The sequence below is a fragment of the Heptranchias perlo genome, chromosome 38 (assembly GCF_035084215.1).
Source record: "Heptranchias perlo isolate sHepPer1 chromosome 38, sHepPer1.hap1, whole genome shotgun sequence".
Lineage (NCBI taxonomy): Eukaryota > Metazoa > Chordata > Chondrichthyes > Hexanchiformes > Hexanchidae > Heptranchias > Heptranchias perlo.
In genome coordinates this window covers 5,373,249-5,394,550 of record NC_090362.1, presented here as the reverse complement: position 1 = coordinate 5,394,550, position 21,302 = coordinate 5,373,249, and the positions used below count along the sequence as shown (strand labels likewise).

Below are 21,302 nucleotides of genomic sequence, written 5' to 3'. Positions count from 1 at the left end.
AGAGGAGCAGGAGTGCTTCATCCAGACCCAACAAGCTCACTTGGCCAACAGGACGCCCGCCATCGGCCAACCTCCCACCCCGCCCCCCCCCCCCCCCGATGATGGGCACCCCTATGGTGGACCCCCATCCACCTCTGACTCTTCAGCTGACTTCCAGTGACCTCCGATCTCTTCCTCAGCCCCCTGCCTTCATCCTCGGCCCTCAATCTTCTCCCCGCGCCCCCCCCCCCCCGAATCTCATCCTCAGCCCCTCCCCCGCGATCACTTCCTTAGCCCCTCGAACTCCTTCCCGGCGCCCCCCCTCCCACCCCGATTTCTTCCTCGACCCCCAATCAATCAGGCTGCCCGTTGCAAAACCCGTAAGTGCAATTGATTGGCCTCATTACGATCGCGACTCGCTGACTTACCTTCTGGGTTTCGCGCTCCGAAATCTCCCCCCCTCCCGCTCCCTTCCCGGCTCGCAGTTAAAATTATCCCGTTCACTTCCAAGCAGGATTCTGCTACAAAATATCAAGTGAACATTCATTACAACAGTTAAAAAAATCTTCGGATGATAAAACTGATTACCAGCCAGATTTAAAACATTTTAAATTTAACGATCAGCATAATATTTTGTCATCTTGCCAATAAGAAATTTGTCTCTTTTGACTTCACCTCAAGGCCTGTTTTGCATCTAAACAGACCAATGAAATCTTACAGCGTTAAAGCTGTGCAATATGTGGGCAGGTCTTACGAGGGGTCTGATTTTTTCGTGGGGTATGTGCCCACTGTACCATGTGCGGCCAATCCCTCTGGATCTCCCATAGACGATGAGCTCCCAGTCGGGTCGCCAACTCTGGTCGAGTGTATTCCTGGAGATTTCGTCACATGACCTCCCGCCTCGAACCGCCCCGCCCCCCACACCCCCGCCATTGGTCCATCCTCCAGGCGCACTGCCTTCCCACGGCCAATAGGAAAGGGAACTGACTCTTTGTTACTCCATTGGATTAATCTTGACTATCAATGAAACAGCTGTTTTCTCCTCATCTCTTTATTTTTATAACTAATAAATTAGTTCAATGAAAATGGGAAAAAAACCACAATTTTTGTTTAATGCCCCCTCTTATTTTTCTCCTGCATTGTCCTGGAGATTACACTTCAATTCCTGGAGACTCCAGGACAATCCTGGAGGGTTGGCAACCCCTAGCTTCCAGCTGGACTGGGAACTCAGTCAATGGGGGAGTGGAATATCGGGTGCAGCTGCAGCTTTTAAAGGGCGGCAGAGAGACTGGAGAGCGAGCAAACCTTTTGAGGTGGAGCAATGGTGCAATAGCAGGACATGAACCTCAACGTTCACTGATGCAGCTGTGGAACTGGGACAATGGAGGGTTGTCCTGTTTGGCTTTGCGAGGTATCACCACAGGAGAATGGTCCAGGCCATTGTGGGGGAAGGTGGCAGAAAAGGTGAACGTGACATCAAATATTCAGAGGACCCGGGAACAGATGAAGAAATTTGGCACCCTGTGAAAATCCAGCAAGATAAGACGTCCCAACATTTCCCTAGATGAACGAAATGCACGCAAAATCACATGATGCCTCCTTGCATCCTGTTAAACCTTGAACTATTCACATGTAAAGCACTCAGAAAATCTTAGTGCACTTTTATAGCTTCACGCGCATACCCGTACTACAACAGGGCACACTTTCAAGCTCCAACTGGAACTATTATCACACTTAGGAACATAGGAGAAGGCCATTCAGCCCCTCAAGCCTGCTCCGCCATTCAATTAGATTATGGCTGATTTCTTTCTTAACTCCATCTGCCTGCTTTGGTTCCATATCCCTTACTACCCATACCTAACAAAAATCAATCGATCTCAGTCTTGAATGTTTCAATTGTCCCAGCATCGACAGATCAAGTGTTACCTGATTTCACCCTGAATGACCTAGCTCTAATTTTAAGGTTATGTCCCCTTGTTCTGGATTCATGCACCAGAAAACATTGTTTCTCTCCCCCCCATCGATTCGTTTAATCATCTTAAACACCTCAATTAGATCACCCTTTAATTTTCTAAACTCAAGGGGATCCAAGCCTAGTCCATGCAACCTGTCCTCATAAGTTAACCCTCTAAGCCCAGGTATCACTTACCTGTAAAGGAGGAGCCAGAAAATGCTCTGCATAAAACCTAGGTGCGTGATGCCTGCTCATTTACTCCCACACACTGGGAAGCAGGAAGTTTAAAGAACAGTATTTCTGCTTATGGCACATAGCAAGAGGGTCCTGAACTTTTACTGCAGTCCACTTTGAAATGGCCAACCTCCAAAAGATGGGAATTAACAGCCTATAGGAGGGGTAATTTTAACTTATGGCGATAGTGTAAAACAGGCAATGTAGTTTGGGCCGCCCGATATACACCTCGTCCGACTTCCCTTCAATGGGTGGCCCATCCAATATTGCCCATTTTACACTATCGCTTATAGGTAAAATTTCCCTCAGGGAGTGGGCGGAGTTAACACTAAAAACCCCACCCAAGCTCAGAGTGGCTCCAGCCCTTTTTCCCGCTAATGTTTCTCCCTCACTCACTAACACTATCGCCTCTTCTGTTTCTATAGCAGCCACCCCCCCCGCCTCAAGAACCAGCCAGAGCTCCCAATGCCTCACGAGAGCTAACACCTCACATAACACAGCACTACTCACTCCACCTGCACAGGTACATCCACCCAGGGCCATTCAGATAGTCAGCTTGAGAAAGGAGCACCAGGTCAATCAAGAGCACAAGTGACCAGGAGCATGTGGTGGTGGTAATGAGGCAGCAGGGACCAGCTGCCCAGAGGGTCCACTCGCACCGTCAGCTCTGGAATCTGACCAGGCAGGGCCTGCTTTATAAAGGAAGCTTGCTATCTGAGCATAAGCGATATCTACAGCTATCCGTGCCTGTCCAACGCACCCTGCAGGGTCTGTCTCTGAATGTGGAGGCGTCCACTATGCAGATCTGTACAATCCTGCACAAAGGACTATCAGAACCACAGTCTACCACGGAGCAAGTGGCAACTCAAGGGCTCTACAGTGCAGCCACCGGTGTTGGAGGTCCAATGCCCTTTGGGAGTATTTCTCATGAATGCTCAGATTGCTGCCATGGAGACCTTGTGCTCCAAGGTACAGCTGGCTCATCTCCAGCTTCAACATGCCGGGGGTTGATGGAGAGAGCCATTATGAAGAACTTCACAAATCTCACATGGAAGACTGCCCCCCGTTGCAGATTCAGCGGGCAAGGGAAGGTAGCGCCCGGGCGGCAGTGGGCACAGATGAGGCCGCAGCCCCTCTCAGGTTGACATCACATCTCGTGCACTGGGTGGCTCAGGCACTGAGGTGAAGGTTTCTCTATAATAGCCTGGTATACAGCTCCTCCTGGCTGCAAAGGCGGGAACATCTTCTGGGCCAGCGACCTGCTCTGCTCTTGGCTGCAGTCGGACCTCCTCCTCCGCCTGCTTCGTTATGGATGGCAAGGTTTGCTTCAGGATACCTGTAATAATAAGTCTGGTGGCTTTGTGGGCCTGTGAATCTGTGTTCATGGCTGTCGCAAAGGCACCATGAGCCGGGCTGAAGACGAGCAGGAGAGTTCTCCTGGTATCCTGGTCAACATTTATCCCTCAACCAACACAACTAAATAACAAATTGTCTGGTTATTATCAAATTGCTGTTTGTGGGATCTTGCTGTGCACAAATTAGCTGCTACGTTTCCTACATTAAAACAGTGACTACATTTCAAAAATACTTCATTCGGTGTAAAACGCTTTGGGACGTCCTGAGGTTGTAAAAGGCACTATATAAATAAAGGTCTTTCTTTGCAGCATGTTTGTGTCAGCTATAGGCTGTGTTGCAGGAACTGCTGGGATGGACAGGATGATAACATAACGAGAGTTCGAATCTCAGTAGGGCTTTAACCTCGGACTAATCTTGGCCTTCCATTTCAGACTTTCTAGAAAGAGAATGTTAATCAAATATATTTATAATGCTGAATACTTGAACTTTGAAATAATAAGATATACAGAAGACAATTAATAATTCAAAGTAAAGGCGGTTGTGATATATTTCATTTTTATTTGGGTATAACGCTGAAAGATTTTGAGAGGGTAAATAGTCAAAGAATATTTGTGAACCACTGGCAAGGGAATAAGTGGTTAATGAGCCAGGAACTCAGTAATGGCGCAAATACACATGTCCTGGGTCCCCCAACAGGGCCACCATGCTTGGAGGGACTGTAGATAGGAGAATCGCCAATATGAAACTGGAGCCCTGCCTTTGACCTGTGCTCTATTCGAACACGGCTCTCTGCTTGGAGCAGGAGCTGGTGAATTATAACATGCCACCACTGGCAGGAGGGTATAGTGAGGTGTCAGCCCTGAGTCAGAAGGTTGTGGGTTCAAGTCCTACTCCAGGGACTTGAGCACGCAATCTAGGCCAACACCACAATGCAGTACTGAGGGAGTGCTGCACTGTCGGAGGTGCCGTCTTTCGGAAGAGAGGTTAAACCGAGGCCCAGTCTGCCCTCTCTGATCCCATTGCACTATTTGAAGAGGAGCAGGGGAGTTCTCCCAAAGTCCTGGTCAACATTTATCCCTCAACCAACATCACTAAAAAGTATTATCTGGTCAATAATCTCATTACTTTTTTGTGGGATCTTGCTGTGCACAAATTGGCTTTCGCGTTTTCGACATTACAACAGGGACTACATTTCAAAAATACTTCATTGATTGTGACGTGCTTTGGGACGTCCTGAGGTTGTGAAAGGCACCATAGAAATGCAACTTATTTCAGTTGAAGAGCTAACACCAGCCAAGTGTGATGGGCTGAATGGTGTCTTTCAGTGTTGGAAATTCATAGGAATGCCAGTCCTCAATGGTGCAGCTTGGCCTTGTTATACCCTTGTTGTACTGGGCACCAGACAGCTAGGAATTCAGGTGAAGTCCTTCTACTGACGGGCGGTGTAACCTTTCCAAACAACCGAAGAGCATCACGAGGTGCTGGGAACCAAACCCAGCCAATCACAGCTTCAGGAACATCATGGTGGTTTAGTACTGGAGCCCAGCCATCTTGTGCTGGGTTGTAGGGTCTGTAATGAACAACTGAATCCACACGCATTTTGGTAGGAAGAATGAGGAGAGGCAATATAAACAAAATGGTACAATTTTAAAGGAACAGAGAGACCTGGGGGTTCACATGCACAAATCAGGACAAGTTGAGAAGGCTATTAGACAGGCATATGGGATCCTGGGCTTTATAAATAGAGGCATAGAGTACAAAAGCAAGGAAGCTGTGCTAAACCATTATAAATCACTGGTTAGGCCTCAGCTGAATTGTGTCCAGTTCTGGGCCCCACACTTTAGGAAGGATGTCAAGGCCTTGGAGAGGGTGCAGAGGAGATTTACTAGAATGGTCCCAGGGATGAGGGACGTCAGTTATGTGGAGAGACTGGAGAAGCTGGGGTTGTTCTCCTTAGAACAGAAAAGGTTAAGAGGAGATTTAAAAGAGGTGTTCAAAATCATGAAGGGTTTTGATAGAGTAAATAAGGAGAAACTTTTTCCAGTGGCAGAAGGGTCGGTAACCAGAGGACACAGATTTAAGATAATTGGCAAAAGAACCGGGGGGCCACGAGGAAACATTTTTTTACGCAGCGAGTTGTAAAGATCTGGAATTCACTGCCTGAAAGGGCGGTGGAAGCAGATTCCTTAATAACTTTCAAAAGGGAATTGGATAAATACTTGAAAAGGAAAAATTTGCAGGGCTACGGGGAAAGAGCAGGGAAGTGGGACTAATTGGGTAGCTCTTTCAAAGAGCCGGCACAGGCACGACGGGCCGAATGGCCTCCCCCTGTGCTGTAAAATTCTAAGATTTGACGTAGCTCCCACCCGCACTGAGGAACCAATCTTGGGCGCGCCAGGTCGGAGGTGACAAAGCAAGGCCGAGCGATACCTCACGGGGAGGAAAGGAGGGGAAACCTCAGTGCAAGAAGCTGCTCTCCCGCGACCCCTAGTGTCTGGTTTAAGAGCAGCATCTCAGTCACTTAAAAAGCAAGTCCTTTGCCCATCTAGGGCTGTGCGCAAAGTTGGGATACGAGCAAAGAACTGGAGATAATCAGCTGGGGAAGAAAAGGGAGAGTAGTCCTCACAGAAATAAATATTTCATGAGCGCAGGACGACGGTTTGAGGAGGAGCTAAACTAGAATCTCTGGGGCTTTGATCCATTTGGGTAATCAAACAAATGACTTATTGATATTACAATACAGAGTCAAAGCAAGCGAAGCTACAAGAAATGGATTGGCCCATTCAAAGACGTTAGATAAATATGTTGCAATAAGAATATGGTAATGAACTGCCAGACAGGGAATAAGCGAGTACTTTATTAGACCAGCTTGGTTCAAGTAACCAGAAGCAATCTATCCATTAAATAGCCCAATTATCCTCAATGCATCAAAGTTAGTCGCACTGTTGACTCAGCCTGACTCGTTGTTTCTTCGAGCATCATGGCACTGCTTGATAAAGCAGGCTCTTGGCATTCGGGTAATCTGTCAGCATAAGCAATAATTTGATTAAACTGCAGTAGGACGACACGCATTATCCAAGTCCTGGAAAGTAAACACTGACTATTAACCGTGAGAGTCCCCAGAAAGATGTCACAAACCAGGGGAGCCAATAATGTGGTCTTTTTAAAAATTATTATTTATTCTCGGGATGCAGGTGTCGCCGGCAACTATCGTCCACCCCTAGTTGCCCTGGAGACAACCGAGTGGCTTGCCAGAGCGAGGTTAATAGTCAACCACGTTGGTGTGGGACGGGAGTCACGTATAGGCCAGACCGGGTAAAGGCAGCAGGTTTCCTTTCATCCCAAAGGGCGTTAGTGAAACCAGTTGGAGTTTTTACTACAACCTGCCACCTTCATGGCCACTTTTGCTGATACCCGTAGCTTTGCTGGGCATGGGGGTGCCTCCTCCCTGTATTATAGAGCGAAGCCTGAGGCCTGCAGACTGCCCCGTGTGTTCAGTGCTGCATAAAGCCACCCAGGGCATCTCAGGCGCTCAAAGCCTGCGCATCAATTGTGCACTCGGCTCATTAAAGACCTGAATTAGGAGAGGTCTCCCAATACGATTCCTGCCCCTGAGGGGCACAAGGCTAGGCCCCGGTGTAAAGTGAGTCAGCAAGGGAGGCCAAGTCCCTTCAGCTGCAGCCTTGCTCTTAAAGTTACATCAATGTTTTTGTTTTAAGTCACATACTTTCTGTTACGTTGCTGCTGTTGATTCCAGGGATGAGGGACTTTAGTTACGTGAATAGACTGGAGAAGCTGGGGTTGTTCTTCTTGGAACAGAGAAAGTTGCGAGGAGATTTGATAGAGGCATTCATAATCAGGGTCTAGACAGAGTAGATAGAGAGAAACTGTTGCCATTGGAACCAGAGAACATAGATTTAAGGTGATTGGCAAAAGTACCAAAGCTGACATGAGGAAAACTTTTTTCCACAGTGAGTGGTTATGATCTGGAATGCACTGCCCGAGGGGGTGGTGGAGGCAGATTCAATCATGGCTTTCAAAAGAGAACTGGATAAATACTTGAAAGGAAAAAATTTGCAGGGCTACGGGGAAAGGACGGGGGAGTGGGACTAGCTGGATTGCTCTTGCAGAGAGCGGGCAATGGGCCGAATGGCCTCCTTCCGTGCTGTAACCTTTGTATGATTCTATGATTCTAAGGGACGGTTGGAAGCCTCTCTGGCGGCCTCTTCTACCTGTAATTCATTGCTCCTCTCTGTTCTGTGAAAGGTGTTAATATACTGATTAATGGGGAACCATGGATACCTTTACGTATTATTCCGAGTAGATTCCCAGAAATTCCTCTCTGTCCGTGGGTTCTGGAGGAGGCTGCTCATTATTGTAGGGTGGTCCGCAACTCTGCTCTACAGGCCCTTGTGTGGCGTGACCTCCAAATCTGAGTCGAGCAGTTCTCGTCCCCTGCCTGCCTCCAGACACTTTCCCCTCCAGTTGCAGCTTTAAGAGTGACCAACAGCCGGCATCCAATAATAACCCCATGGCACTCTCAGCCCGTCATGGGTGAGAACCAGGAGTGTGAAATGCTTCTACAAATGGTTGCAGGCCAGTCTGTGGCCCCATGTGCAAGCAACATCCACTGCTCGTTGCTCCCTGCACCATGACCACTTTGAGCTAACTTTTAGAAGCAAACTCCACGGTTCCGTGCTCACTAAACGTTTACTTTCCTGAGGGCCGCACTTACTTTTCCCGGCTGGTGACCTGAATGCTGAAACCAGACACCAGGAGGCCTATGGTAGTGCCATGCACTCTTAGTTTTCCCTCCTTTTCTCCACCTGGGGTATCGCCCAGCTTCTCTTTGCCACCGTCCAGCTGGCACGACCGGGATCGCTCCTGCAATCCTGAAGGACTGGGATGTGAGAAGGTTGCAGCTCTTTCCATCCCTGGAGAAAGTGAGGGGGAAATTGAGTCCATGAGGCCAAAAAAAACCAGATAACCGTTTGGTCTTTGTCTGATGCTAAAAGTTTAACCGTATCAGGAAACAAAAGCAGAAGAAAGATCACAACGGTTGCAACTTTATGCAACAAGAGGAAAAAGCAACTCCTTATATGGTAGCAAGAAGCCAGAGAGACATCTCCTTATAAGTTATCAATCAGGCTCGCTGTATAAAAGGGCAGAACGAGGCGCTGCAAACAGGAGAGTGTCGAATCATAAAAAGGTTACAGCACAGAAGGAGGCCATTCGGCCCATTGAGTCCGCACCGGTGGAGACATCTCAGCAGAGTAGTTAATCATTGAGTGTTGAAGAGGACAAGGAAGAGTCACTTTGGTAGATACTCAGGCTCTCCCAGAACAATGGCTTGTCCAGCCTGTATTCCGCATTTGCGAGTAGCATCTTGAACTGTTACTCATTGTCGTTCGGGAATCGAAGATTGATAATCTCGATACCGGTTTCTGTGGTTGTCTCCGCTCAATGTCAGAAATTAAAAACCCTACAGAATGGATGTACCTCGGTGGAGAAATCAAAGTGGGCGAAATGACGGGATGACATTCTACAGGACATCTCACATCATTATTGTCACAGCAACATTGGACACAAGAAAAGGAAGAACTTGCATTTATATAGCGCCTTTCACAATGTCCCAATGAAGTACAGTCACTGCTGTAATGTAGCGAAACACAGCAGCCAATTTGCGCACAGCAAGATCCCACAAATGTGACAATGACCCAGATAATTTGTTTATGATGTTGGTTAAGGGATAGACATTGGCCAGGACACCCGGAAGAACACTCTTGCTCTTCTTCAAAATAGTGCCATGGGATCTTTTACATCCACCTGAGAGGGCAGACAGGGCCTCAGTTTAGTGTCTCATCCGAAAGACAGAACCTCTGACAGTGCAGCACTCCCTCAGTACTGCACTGAACTGTCATGCAGAGATTTTGTGGTCAAGTCTCTGGAGTGGGACGATGAACCTACAATCTTCTGACTCAGAGATGAGAGCACTACTCACTGAGCCACAGCAGGGAACTACTGCCTTTGGTTGGCAGGGAGATATTTACATTTTAGAAGGCCCCTTCAGGACTGTAATCAATCGCAGAGCGATCGATTTGCACCCTGGAATCCCGCGAAGCTTGAAATATTTTTACAAATTCAGATTGTCCTCCCGCTGCCCCACGGTCGATCCCATTTCTGTGCTCTGGTTAACCGGGAATTGCCTGCAGACAATTTCTTCCTCTCCCAACGTGGGATTCCCCCACCAGGAGCCTGCCAAGAATGTTTAAAGTTCCCCGATCTTGGAAGATTCACCAGGATGTGCTCTGGCCGAGTCGGGCAGGCAATAAGCCAGCTCGCCCACTTCCTTCCCCCCAGGCCCCCCCATCCCCACCTCCCGTCCCGCAAAGTGGAAAGTTCCTCTTCCCTGCTCTGTGGAAGCTCTTGCCTCTGACTTGATGCCTCTTTGCTTTTTCATGCTTTCTTTGATGAAGTGTGACTTTTATTGACGTCCTCCGATTCACCATCAGTGTGACTATGATACCACACTGGACTCAACCATTGATAGAGGGGGTGAGGGCCCAAACAGCACCCATGTTACAGAATTGAATCAATTAAGTCCCGAGTATATGATCGATTAGCAAGAATGGACCGTGTGGGCTTTATCTTAATTGTGAAGGGGACTGGACCGTTGATAAACAGTTCAATGGCCCCTCCTCAGTTTGGAGACACCATTCTACTCACATGCTTAATTTGGGCTTCATTCTCACACATTGGTTTTGACACTAAAAGCAAACGCTAATTTGTTCTCGTTCCTGGAAAACACACACCACAGTACCGCATTTGACAGGCGTACTGTTTATTTATTGCTTGTGGGTTTTAAGCTCTTTGTTTATGACCTGCACTGACCTGACAACAATTCTCTAACCGGATGGTTGCACTGAGCACTGGAGTGAGAGTGAGGAGCAGGGTCTCACTGCGAACAGCTTCACAATCTCCCACCCCAGGGTGGAGTTCGCCTCAATCGGCGAAGGCTGGGTGATCCAGTCTCATTCTCGAACGAGAGATCGGCCAGTGCAGAACAAAATTAAATTACATAATGTAAAATCTGTTATTACAAATTGAAGATTTATTTTTAATTGCTTGCTGTAAAGGTGAATTAAGGGGTCGTGTCCTCTCATCTAATTTAACTCTCCTTGAACTTCCGAGATACTTACATCTTCCTGTTTTATTGCTTTCATAAAAATGTATCTGAAACTGATTGAGCTTCCGGACTAGTTGAGATTCTGACCGTGTACCACTCTCTTCCTTCATTAATATTTTCAACCAGGCTCCACGTCTTACGCATCATAATGGGCGCGAAGTCAGATCCTCATCAGAACAGCACTGGGGAACAATAATGAGGGGTTAGCTCGTGGGGAATGAGTACTGTGAGGGGTATAGTAAGGAGGGGTTAACCCTTTCAGACTGAGTACTGTGAGGGGTATAGTAAGGAGGGGTTAACCCTTTCAGAATGAGTACTGTGAAGGGTATAGTAAGGAGGGGTTAACCCTTTCAGACTGAGTACTGTGAGGGGTATAGTAAGGAGGGGTTAACCCTTTCAGAATGAGTACTGTGAAGGGTATAGTAAGGAGGGGTTAACCCTTTCAGAATGAGTACTGTGAAGGGTATAGTAAGGAGGGGTTAACCCTTTCAGAATGAGTACTGTGAGGGGAATGGTAATGAGGGGTTAACCCTTTCAGAATGAATACTGTGAAGGGTATAGTAATGAGGGGTTAACCCTTTCGGAATGAATACTGTGAGGGGTATAGTAAGGAGGGGTTAACCTTTTCAGAATGAATACTGTGAGGGGTATAGTAATGAGAGGTTAACCCTTTCAGACTGAGTACTGTGAGGGGTATAGTAATGAGCGGTTAACCCTTTCAGAATGAGTACTGTGAGGGGTATAGTAATGAGGGGTTAACCCTTTCAGAATGAATACTGTGAGGGGTATAGTAATGAGAAGTTAACCCTTTCAGACTGAGTACTGTGAGGGGTATAGTAATGAGGGGTTAACCCTTTCAGACTGAGTACTGTGAGGGGTATAGTAATGAGAAGTTAACCCTTTCAGAATGAATACTGTGAGGGGTATAGTAATGAGAAGTTAACCCTTTCAGAATGAATATTGTGAGGGGTATAGTAATGAGGGGTTAACCCTTTCAGAATGAGTACTGTGAGGGGTATAGTAATGAGGGGTTAACCCTTTCAGAATGAGTACTGTGAGGGGTATAGTAATGAGGGGTTAACCCTTTCAGAATGAGTACTGTGAGGGGTATAGTAATGAGAAGTTAACCCTTTCAGAATGAATACTGTGAGGGGTATAGTAATGAGAAGTTAACCCTTTCAGAATGAATATTGTGAGGGGTATAGTAATGAGGGGTTAACCCTTTCAGAATGAGTACTGTGAGGGGTATAGTAATGAGGGGTTAACCCTTTCAGAATGAGTACTGTGAGGGGTATAGTAATGAGGGGTTAACCCTTTCAGAATGAGTACTGTGAGGGGTATAGTAATGAGGGGTTAACCCTTTCAGAATGAATACTGTGAGGGGTATAGTAATGAGGGGTTAACCCTTTCGGAATGAGTATTGTGAGGGGTATAGTAAGGAGGGGTTAACCCTTTCAGACTGAGTACTGTGAGGGGTATAGTAAGGAGGGGTTAACCCTTTCAGACTGAGTACTGTGAGGGGTATAGTAAGGAGGGGTTAACCCTTTCAGACTGAGTTCTGTGAGGGGTATAGTAATGAGAGGTTAACCCTTTCAGACTGAGTACTGTGAGGGGTATAGTAAGGAGGGGTTAACTCTTTCAGACTGAGTACTGTGAGGGGTATAGTAATGAGGGGTTAACCCTTTCAGAATGAGTACTGTGAGGGGTATAGTAATGAGGGGTTAACCCTTTCAGAATGAGTACTGTGAGGGGTATAGTAATGAGGGGTTAACCCTTTCAGAATGAGTACTGTGAGGGGTATAGTAATGAGGGGTTAACCCTTTCAGAATGAGTACTGTGAGGGGTATAGTAATGAGGGGTTAACCCTTTCAGAATGAGTACTGTGAGGGGAATGGTAATGAGGGGTTAACCCTTTCAGAATGAGTACTGTGAGGGGTATAGTAATCAGGGGTTAACCCTTTCAGAATGAGTACTGTGAGGGGTATAGTAATGAGGGGTTAACCCTTTCAGAATGAGTACTGTGAGGGGTATAGTAATGAGGGGTTAACCCTTTCAGAATGAGTACTGTGAGGGGAATGGTAATGAGGGGTTAACCCTTTCGGAATGAGTACTGTGAGGGGTATAGTAATGAGGGGTTAACCCTTTCAGAATGAATACTGTGAGGAGAATGGTAATGAGGGGTTAACCCTTTCAGAATGAGTACTGTGAGGGGTATAGTAATCAGGGGTTAACCCTTTCAGAATGAGTACTGTGAGGGGTATAGTAATGAGGGGTTAACCCTTTCAGAATGAGTACTGTGAGGAGAATGGTAATGAGGGGTTAACCCTTTCAGAATGAGTACTGTGAGGGGTATAGTAATGAGGGGTTAACCCTTTCAGAATGAGTACTGTGAGGGGTATAGTAATGAGGGGTTAACCCTTTCAGAATGAGTACTGTGAGGGGAATGGTAATGAGGGGTTAACCCTTTCGGAATGAGTACTGTGAGGGGTATAGTAATGAGGGGTTAACCCTTTCAGAATGAATACTGTGAGGAGAATGGTAATGAGGGGTTAACCCTTTCAGAATGAGTACTGTGAGGGGTATAGTAATGAGGGGTTAACCCTTTCGGAATGAGTATTGTGAGGGGTATAGTAAGGAGGGGTTAACCCTTTCAGACTGAGTACTGTGAGGGGTATAGTAAGGAGGGGTTAACCCTTTCAGACTGAGTACTGTGAGGGGTATAGTAAGGAGGGGTTAACCCTTTCAGACTGAGTTCTGTGAGGGGTATAGTAATGAGAGGTTAACCCTTTCAGACTGAGTACTGTGAGGGGTATAGTAAGGAGGGGTTAACTCTTTCAGACTGAGTACTGTGAGGGGTATAGTAATGAGGGGTTAACCCTTTCAGAATGAGTACTGTGAGGGGTATAGTAATGAGGGGTTAACCCTTTCAGAATGAGTACTGTGAGGGGTATAGTAATGAGGGGTTAACCCTTTCAGAATGAGTACTGTGAGGGGTATAGTAATGAGGGGTTAACCCTTTCAGAATGAGTACTGTGAGGGGTATAGTAATGAGGGGTTAACCCTTTCAGAATGAGTACTGTGAGGGGAATGGTAATGAGGGGTTAACCCTTTCGGAATGAGTACTGTGAGGGGTATAGTAATGAGGGGTTAACCCTTTCAGAATGAATACTGTGAGGAGAATGGTAATGAGGGGTTAACCCTTTCAGAATGAGTACTGTGAGGGGTATAGTAATCAGGGGTTAACCCTTTCAGAATGAGTACTGTGAGGGGTATAGTAATGAGGGGTTAACCCTTTCAGAATGAGTACTGTGAGGAGAATGGTAATGAGGGGTTAACCCTTTCAGAATGAGTACTGTGAGGGGTATAGTAATGAGGGGTTAACCCTTTCAGAATGAATACTGTGAGGAGAATGGTAATGAGGGAAATGAGCTGAAAGGTTTTTTGTGTAAAATCACGGCTCTCTGTTTTCGCAGGAGAATCCGTTCAAAGACCAAATAGTGAAGACGTTTTCCGAGGATGGTGAGGGGAACCTGAGCTTCAATGACTTTGTGGACATGTTCTCGGTGCTCAGTGAAATGGCTCCCCGAGAGCTGAAGGCCATCTACGCCTTTAAAATTTACGGTACAGTAACCACTTCCTTTCTTTCAATAAAGCAAAACAAAGAACGAGACAGACACAGAAATTAGAGACAGGTCTATCAGACACCCAAACCCAGAATACAAGTTACTTTTGATTTATGAAACTTGCAACCTTTCTTCTATTTAAAAATAGACTTACAATAGTCACACTTCCTGCCGTCACTGTAATATTTATGTTCTAGTCTGTGCTTTTATACTTATACATTTATAAATAATCTCTTATAAATTCAGTCTGCATCTTCTATGGCGGGAATGCGGCCTGGCGGAAGTCTGGCAGATTTTAACGGTCGGGCCTCATTGACATGTCGCTGGACAAAACCCCGACCAAGACGGCCGGAGCTTCGGGCCCAAGGTCCATGCGGGGGCTGGGCTTCTGGGGTCGGTCAGCATTGTGTGTAAGGTGGGGGGGGGGGGCAGTGGAGTCCGGGGCGGGGAGGCCTACGCAGCCCTTGTGGGGCCGGATGGAGACTCCTGCTTCTCCTGCCCTCACAAAGGGAAGTTTTAAACTTACCTCACGGGGTTCCCGCTGTCGGAGTCCCGTTGACTTCCTGGTTAAAATGGCGTCGGGGTCTGGTTGACGTAATAGGACCCCTATTTGCATAAATGTATGAGGCCCCTGCCCGACTCAGGCATTTTAAAAATCGCAACGGATTGGGGACGGAGCGGGTAATTCAGCTACTCCGTTTTAACTGGCCCCCTCCACCCTGTTCCCACCAGGAGTTAAAATCGCCCCTTCCAGGATGTAATTTGGAGTTGACGCATCTGCAGGCCCCACTCCCAGGCTTGGTGTGTATCCCTGTTGGTTTAAAAGGCCCTTCTGGGAATCCCATCTGCTTCTATGTAAATCTGTTCTTTTACGTGGACACATAGGGGTCTTTCTCACTGCAGTGCATGGTTCTCATATCTCCAAATGTGAATCTGTTAAGCATTCATTTATTTGGGGCTACTATTAAATATCGAACAGCTGTGTTCTGTGTTTTGGATTCACTGCATTCTTTATACAAACTCCCCATTGTGTATACCCCAAGTGGGCAATGAGAATGTAAATCAGTGGGCCTCTCCTAGTCAATGGTCGCTGTCATCACCTGGTCAAAGGTCGCTGACCTCTCCGGATCAATGGTCACTGACCTCTCCTGGTAATGGTCACTGGCATCTCCTGGTCAAAGGTCACTGGCATCTCCTGGTCAAAGGTCGCTGGCCTCTCCTGGTCAAAGGTCACTGGTTTCTCCTGGTCAAAGGTCGCTAGCCTCTCCTGGTCAAAGGTCACTGGTTTCTCCTGGTCAAAGGTCGCTGACCTCTCCGGGTCAATGGTCACTGACCTCTCCTGGTAATGGTCACTGGCATCTCCAGGTAATGGTCACTGGCATCTCCAGGTCATTGGTCACTGGCATCTCCTGGTCAAAGGTCGCTGGCCTCTCCTGGTCAAAGGTCGCTGACCTCTCCGGGTCAATGGTCACTGGCATCTCCAGGTAATGGTCACTGGCATCTCCAGGTCAATGGTCACTGGCATCTCCTGGTCAAAGGTCGCTGGCCTCTCCTGGTCAAAGGTCACTGGTTTCTCCTGGTCAAAGGTCGCTAGCCTCTCCTGGTCAAAGGTCGCTGGCCTCTCCTGGTCAAAGGTCGCTGGCCTCTCCAGGTCAAAGGTCACTGACCTCTCCTGGTCAAAGGTCGCTGACCTCTCCAGGTCATTGGTCTCTGACCTCTCCTGGAGCTCCTTACCTAACAGCATTGTGGGAGCACCTTCACCACACGGACTGCAGCGGTTCAAGAAGGCGGCTCACCACCACCTTCTCGAGGGCAACTAGGGATGGGCAATAAATGGCAGCCTTGCCAGTGACGCCACATCCCAAGAATGAATAAAAAAGCCTCCTCACCTGCACTATCTGTATCTACACTGAAATTTGAGGTCGAAAATAACTTCGTTGAAAGTGATTCTTACAGACGGGATTCATAAGAACATAAGAAATAGGAGCAGGAGTAGGCCATTCGGCCCCTCGAGCCTGCTACGTCATTCAATAAGATCATGGCTGATCTTCAACCTCAACTCCACTATCGCGCCCAGTCCCCTTGATTCCCTTAGTGTCCAAAAATCTATTGATCTCAGTCTTGAATATACTCAATGACTGAGTATCCACAGCCCTCTGGGGTAGAGAATTCAATATCGGGATGGGTTTCCCACAAGGACATGATTGAATTTGGCAACGAGCCACTTTGGCAACTCTGTTCCCTCAGCTCATGGTTTGATTGATGAAAAGTGAGGTGAAATTGTAGGACTGGGTGTGTCACCGATTGTTCTCAACTCCCCCAGCAGTTAGAGTGAGGTATTGGTTTTCATTTTGTGAGAAACCCCCCCCCCCATAAATAAATGGCACAGGGGAGCGAGAATTCCGAGGTGGTGTCACGGTGATACAAACCCAGTGACATGTGGTGATGCAGGTTTTATACTTTACATTGAAATTAAAGGTGAATTCACAAGGTAATCTTTAAAAAAGTCTTGCCAATAGTGACCCTTTTAAATTACAGAGAACCCTGATTAACTCCAAGTTCAGTTCGTTCTTTCTGTTTGTCTCCTTTTGAAATTACTTAGTTTAAAGAGAGTGATAGTGACTTTGGGCTCTCAGAGTTGTACTGAACGTGATGTTGTGATAGGGCTGATCGTTTATATCAGAGAGACAGTCATTAATACAGAATGCTGGCTGTGTGAGAAAGCTCATTTAACATCACTTGACATTTAGCCAACTCACTGACAGGAGTGAGGGTGTGAGGGACAATCCAGTGACCATGAGGGTGTGTCTGTGTATATGTATGTCTGTGTATATGTATCTCAGTGTATATGTATCTCTGTGTATATATGTGTCTTTGTATTTATGTCTTTGTACATATATGTCTGTGTATATGCATATCTGTGTATTTGAATGTCTGTTGTATGTCTGTGTATATGTTTGTCTATGTATATGTATGTCTGTGTATTTGTATGTCTATGTACATGTACATCTGTGTATATGTTTGTCTGTGCGTATGTATGTCTGTATGTATGTCTGTGTATATGTATGTTTGTGTATATGTATGTTTGTGTATATGTATATCTGTGTATATGTATGTTTCTGTATATGTATGTCTGTGTATATGTATGTTTCTGTATATGTATGTCTGTGTATATGTATGTTTCTGTATATGTATGTCTGTGTATATGTATGTTTGTGTATATATATGTTTGTGTATATATATGTTTGTGTATATGTATGTTTGTGTATATATATGTCTGTGTATATGTATGCCTGTGTATATGTATCTTTCTGTGTATGTATGTTTCTGTATATGTATGTCTGTGTATATGTATATTTGTGTATACATATCTTTCTGTATATGTATGTTTGTGTATTTGGAATGAATATTATGAGGTGTACAGCAACGAGAGGTTAAACCTTTCGGTTTGAATGCTGTCAGTTCTGGAGGTGCAATTCACCTTGTTGAAAACAGCCCTATGATTGGATGGTTGAAGACAACTATGTGATTGGTTGGTTGAAAACCAATTCCAAAAGCCAAATTTCCAAGCTAAGTGCGACTTTAAAGATTGACTCTGCAACACGATCGGTGTTCTGATAGCACAACCAGTGCCGTAGACCATCGGCGAACTAAACTCATTGACAACCTCGGGAATCACCATTTTATGGGGGGACGGGGAACCTTCGCAAAATGGCTGATGGATACAAGGTGGGAGCAAAGTGAAAGCACATTGTTTTTGCTGGGTTAATTGTGTTGACCGCACTGAACACTTTTCTTGAGTGAGTATCACCAAACCGAGTTTATTCAGGCTAAGTTTGACAAATCAGAGCAGCAGAATCTGGATTTTTGTCTGAACCACCTCATGATTATATCGAGTAGTGGTTATACCAGGAGTTACAAGGCTAATTTAATGGAACTTGACTTCAAGGACCAGCTCCCTGCCCTATAAACTACCTGGAATGCTCTTACAAAGAGCCAGCACGGGCTCGATGGGCCAAATGGCCTCCTTCTGTGCTGTAACCATTCTATGATTCTATGAAAATCAAGCAACAACTGTAAACAAAAAAATCTGCTCTGATTGAGGTTTGGTATGGAGAACTTTACAAATACCATCTCACCACACACATTGAAAAGGACGCGTTTTATCCCAATAATACCAAAGCATTTCTCAGTGTATTTTTGCAATAAGAATTTATCTAGCAGTATCGATTGCAGGTCTTAGAGATGTCCAACTCGAAAGAAAAGGTGGGTTTGATAGGGGGTATGGTCAGGTTATGACATAGAGTTCGCACTGCTCGAAGAAATCCTTGCCCATCACCTGCTCATATCAGGAATTCACTGGCGCTGTGCCCACTATTAATCCATCCGTTAGAGTTAACGGATGCCCTGTCTTCAATTTCCCGATAAGCGGAATGCTGCCCGCTGGCAACATGAACTGGAAAATTATCCCTCCGGTGCCATCTTCTTAAAGGGGTGTTGCTCAGCTGATACCAGCTATGGGGATCCATCAGGATTGGCGCTGGTCGGCCTCCCTTTCCACAGCCGCAATTCGGCCATTTTAACGCAATCCCACATTATAAACCGTGACTTCAGGTCTAGTGGGCCTCAACAGCGCACTTGACGACCCTTTGTTCAAGCTCGGATCGTGACGTTCTTGCCCACAATCTCACGTGCCAATAACAGCAAAATGAGCCTGGCATGACTCGCAGCAATGTCTCTCGGATGAGACGTTAAACCGAGGCCCCATCTGCCCTCTCAGGTGGATGTAAAAGATCCCATGGCACTGTTCGAAGAAGAGCAGAGGAGTCCTCCCCGGTGCCCTGCCCAATATTTATCCTTCAACCAACATCACTAAAACAGATTATCTGGTCATTATCACATTGCTCTTTGTAGGATATTGCAGTACAACAATGACAACACTTCAATTGGCTGTAAAGCGCTTTGGGACGTCTTGAGGTCGTGATAGGCGCTATATAAATGCAAGTCGTTCTTTCTTTTCTTCTTTACTGGGTTTGCCTGATTGATTTTGGTGGGATTGGTGGGTTGGAAATGTCTACTCTCAAAGCTGCTCCCTCACTGGTGATAAATTCACCAATGAGTAAGAAAGAGCTTCCATTTACAGAGCACGACGCAGCCAATCAATCATTTCGGAAGGACAGTCGCTGTTATATAGATAAACTGTAACCAGTGCTGGGAGTAAATCGTTCCAAACAACCAGTCCTGCGAAATTCCAAACAGGCCATCATAAAATAATTCAGTGCATTCGACAGCAACTCTACGATCGGATTCACACCTTGGCATTGAATAGAGCAATTGGCCTCCCTCAGGTTGCTGGCTATTATAGTGGGAGGACTTCATGCATGAAAATAGGCAACTTTCAAGAGGGAGCTGGACTGGTTCCCGACTAGAGCAGAGATCGCGTCATATAGAAGGTAAGTAGATTAACTAAAAAAGTACACTTGGTCCAGGCAATCTCCTGGATTGGTTTCGATGGCCTGAGGGGGTCAGACAGCAATTGTCCAGTTATTTTTCCCCTTTTGCCTCTCCCAGGAGATTACATGGCTGCAGGGGAGGGGTTGGAGGAAGTGCCCAGTTATAATGCTCCAGGTATCGTAAGTGTGGGGCAGGCTTGATGGACCAGTTGGCCTTTTCCTCCCCATCGTTTTCAAATGTTCATTTTCGATATGTTGCATTTAACTCCAACAGACTTCAACACGGACAATTTCATCTGCAAATCGGACCTGGAGAAGACCCTCAATAAGCTGACACGAGAGGAGCTCGCTGCCGAGGAGGTGACGCTGGTGTGCGAGAAAGTGATCGAAGAAGCTGACCTGGATGGTGATGGGAAACTTAACTATCCGGATTTTGAGAATATGATCAGCAGAGCACCAGATTTTCTCAGGTACATTAGAATAAGGAAAGTCAATTAGTAGCGCTGTTGGTGTTTGGTGGCATAGATAGCACGCGACTGACAGTAAATTAGTGGAGATGATACGTCAGATTGATTATGAGGGGTGCAATTCTTTACATGGCTCCTCAGGAGCAGGTCAGAGGCTGGGTATTCTGTGGCGAGTGACTCACCTCCTGACTCCCCAAAGCCTTTCCACCATCTACAAGGCACAAGTCAGGAGTGTGATGGAATACTCTTCACTTGCCTGGATGAGTGCAGCTCCAACAACACTCAAGAAGCTCGACACCATCCAGGACAAAGCAGCCCGCTTGATTGGCACCCCATCCACCACCCTAAGCATTCACTCCCTTCACCACTGGCGCACTGTGGCTGCAGTGTGTACCATCCACAGGATGCACTGCAGCAACTCGCCAAGGCTTCTTCAACAGCACCTCCCAAACCCGCAACCTCTACCACCTAGAAGGACAAGAGCAGCAGGCACATGGGAACAACACCACCTGCACGTTCCCCTCCAAGTCACACACCATCCCGACTTGGAAATATATCGCCGTTCCTTCATCGTCGCTGGGTCAAAATCCTGGAACTCCCTTCCTAACAGCACTGTGGGAGAACCGTCACCACACGGACTGCAGCGGTTCAAGAAGGCGGCTCACCACCACCTTCTCAAGGGCAATTAGAGATGGGCAATAAATGCCGGCCTCGCCAGCGACGCCCACATCCCATGAATGAATAAAAAAAAAATCAACAGGCTATCATCTTACCTACTGTGGCGCAGTGGGTATCACTCTTACCTTGTGAGTTAGAAGGTTGTTGGTTCAAGTCCCACTCCAGTCTGAGTGTTGTTTGCTTTTAGCTAATTATCTTGAACTCGCAAAATATGAACAGAGAATCTAACTTTTATACACAACAAAGGAGTTTATCTACTTCTGTCAATTCGTTCTCTATTTATTTTATTAGAAATTGGAAACTTTATAGGCTTGAAGGAAGAAAGCCCTTAGGCCTATTTGATCTTCCCCAACATCCTACTACCTTTCCATT

The 21,302-nt window shown here is 46.4% G+C and overlaps 1 protein-coding gene across 1 annotated transcript in view; it reads left to right on the top strand.

Moving 5' to 3' along the window:
- The window catches only part of cib2 (calcium and integrin binding family member 2), a 125,729-nt gene that overhangs the window by 91,886 nt on the left and 12,541 nt on the right, over positions 1 to 21,302 (top strand). The window contains exons 4-5 of the mRNA XM_067973247.1: positions 14,183 to 14,330; positions 20,060 to 20,255. Coding sequence (XP_067829348.1) covers positions 14,183 to 14,330; positions 20,060 to 20,255 — 344 coding nt within the window. The remainder of the gene's footprint in view (positions 1 to 14,182; positions 14,331 to 20,059; positions 20,256 to 21,302) is intronic.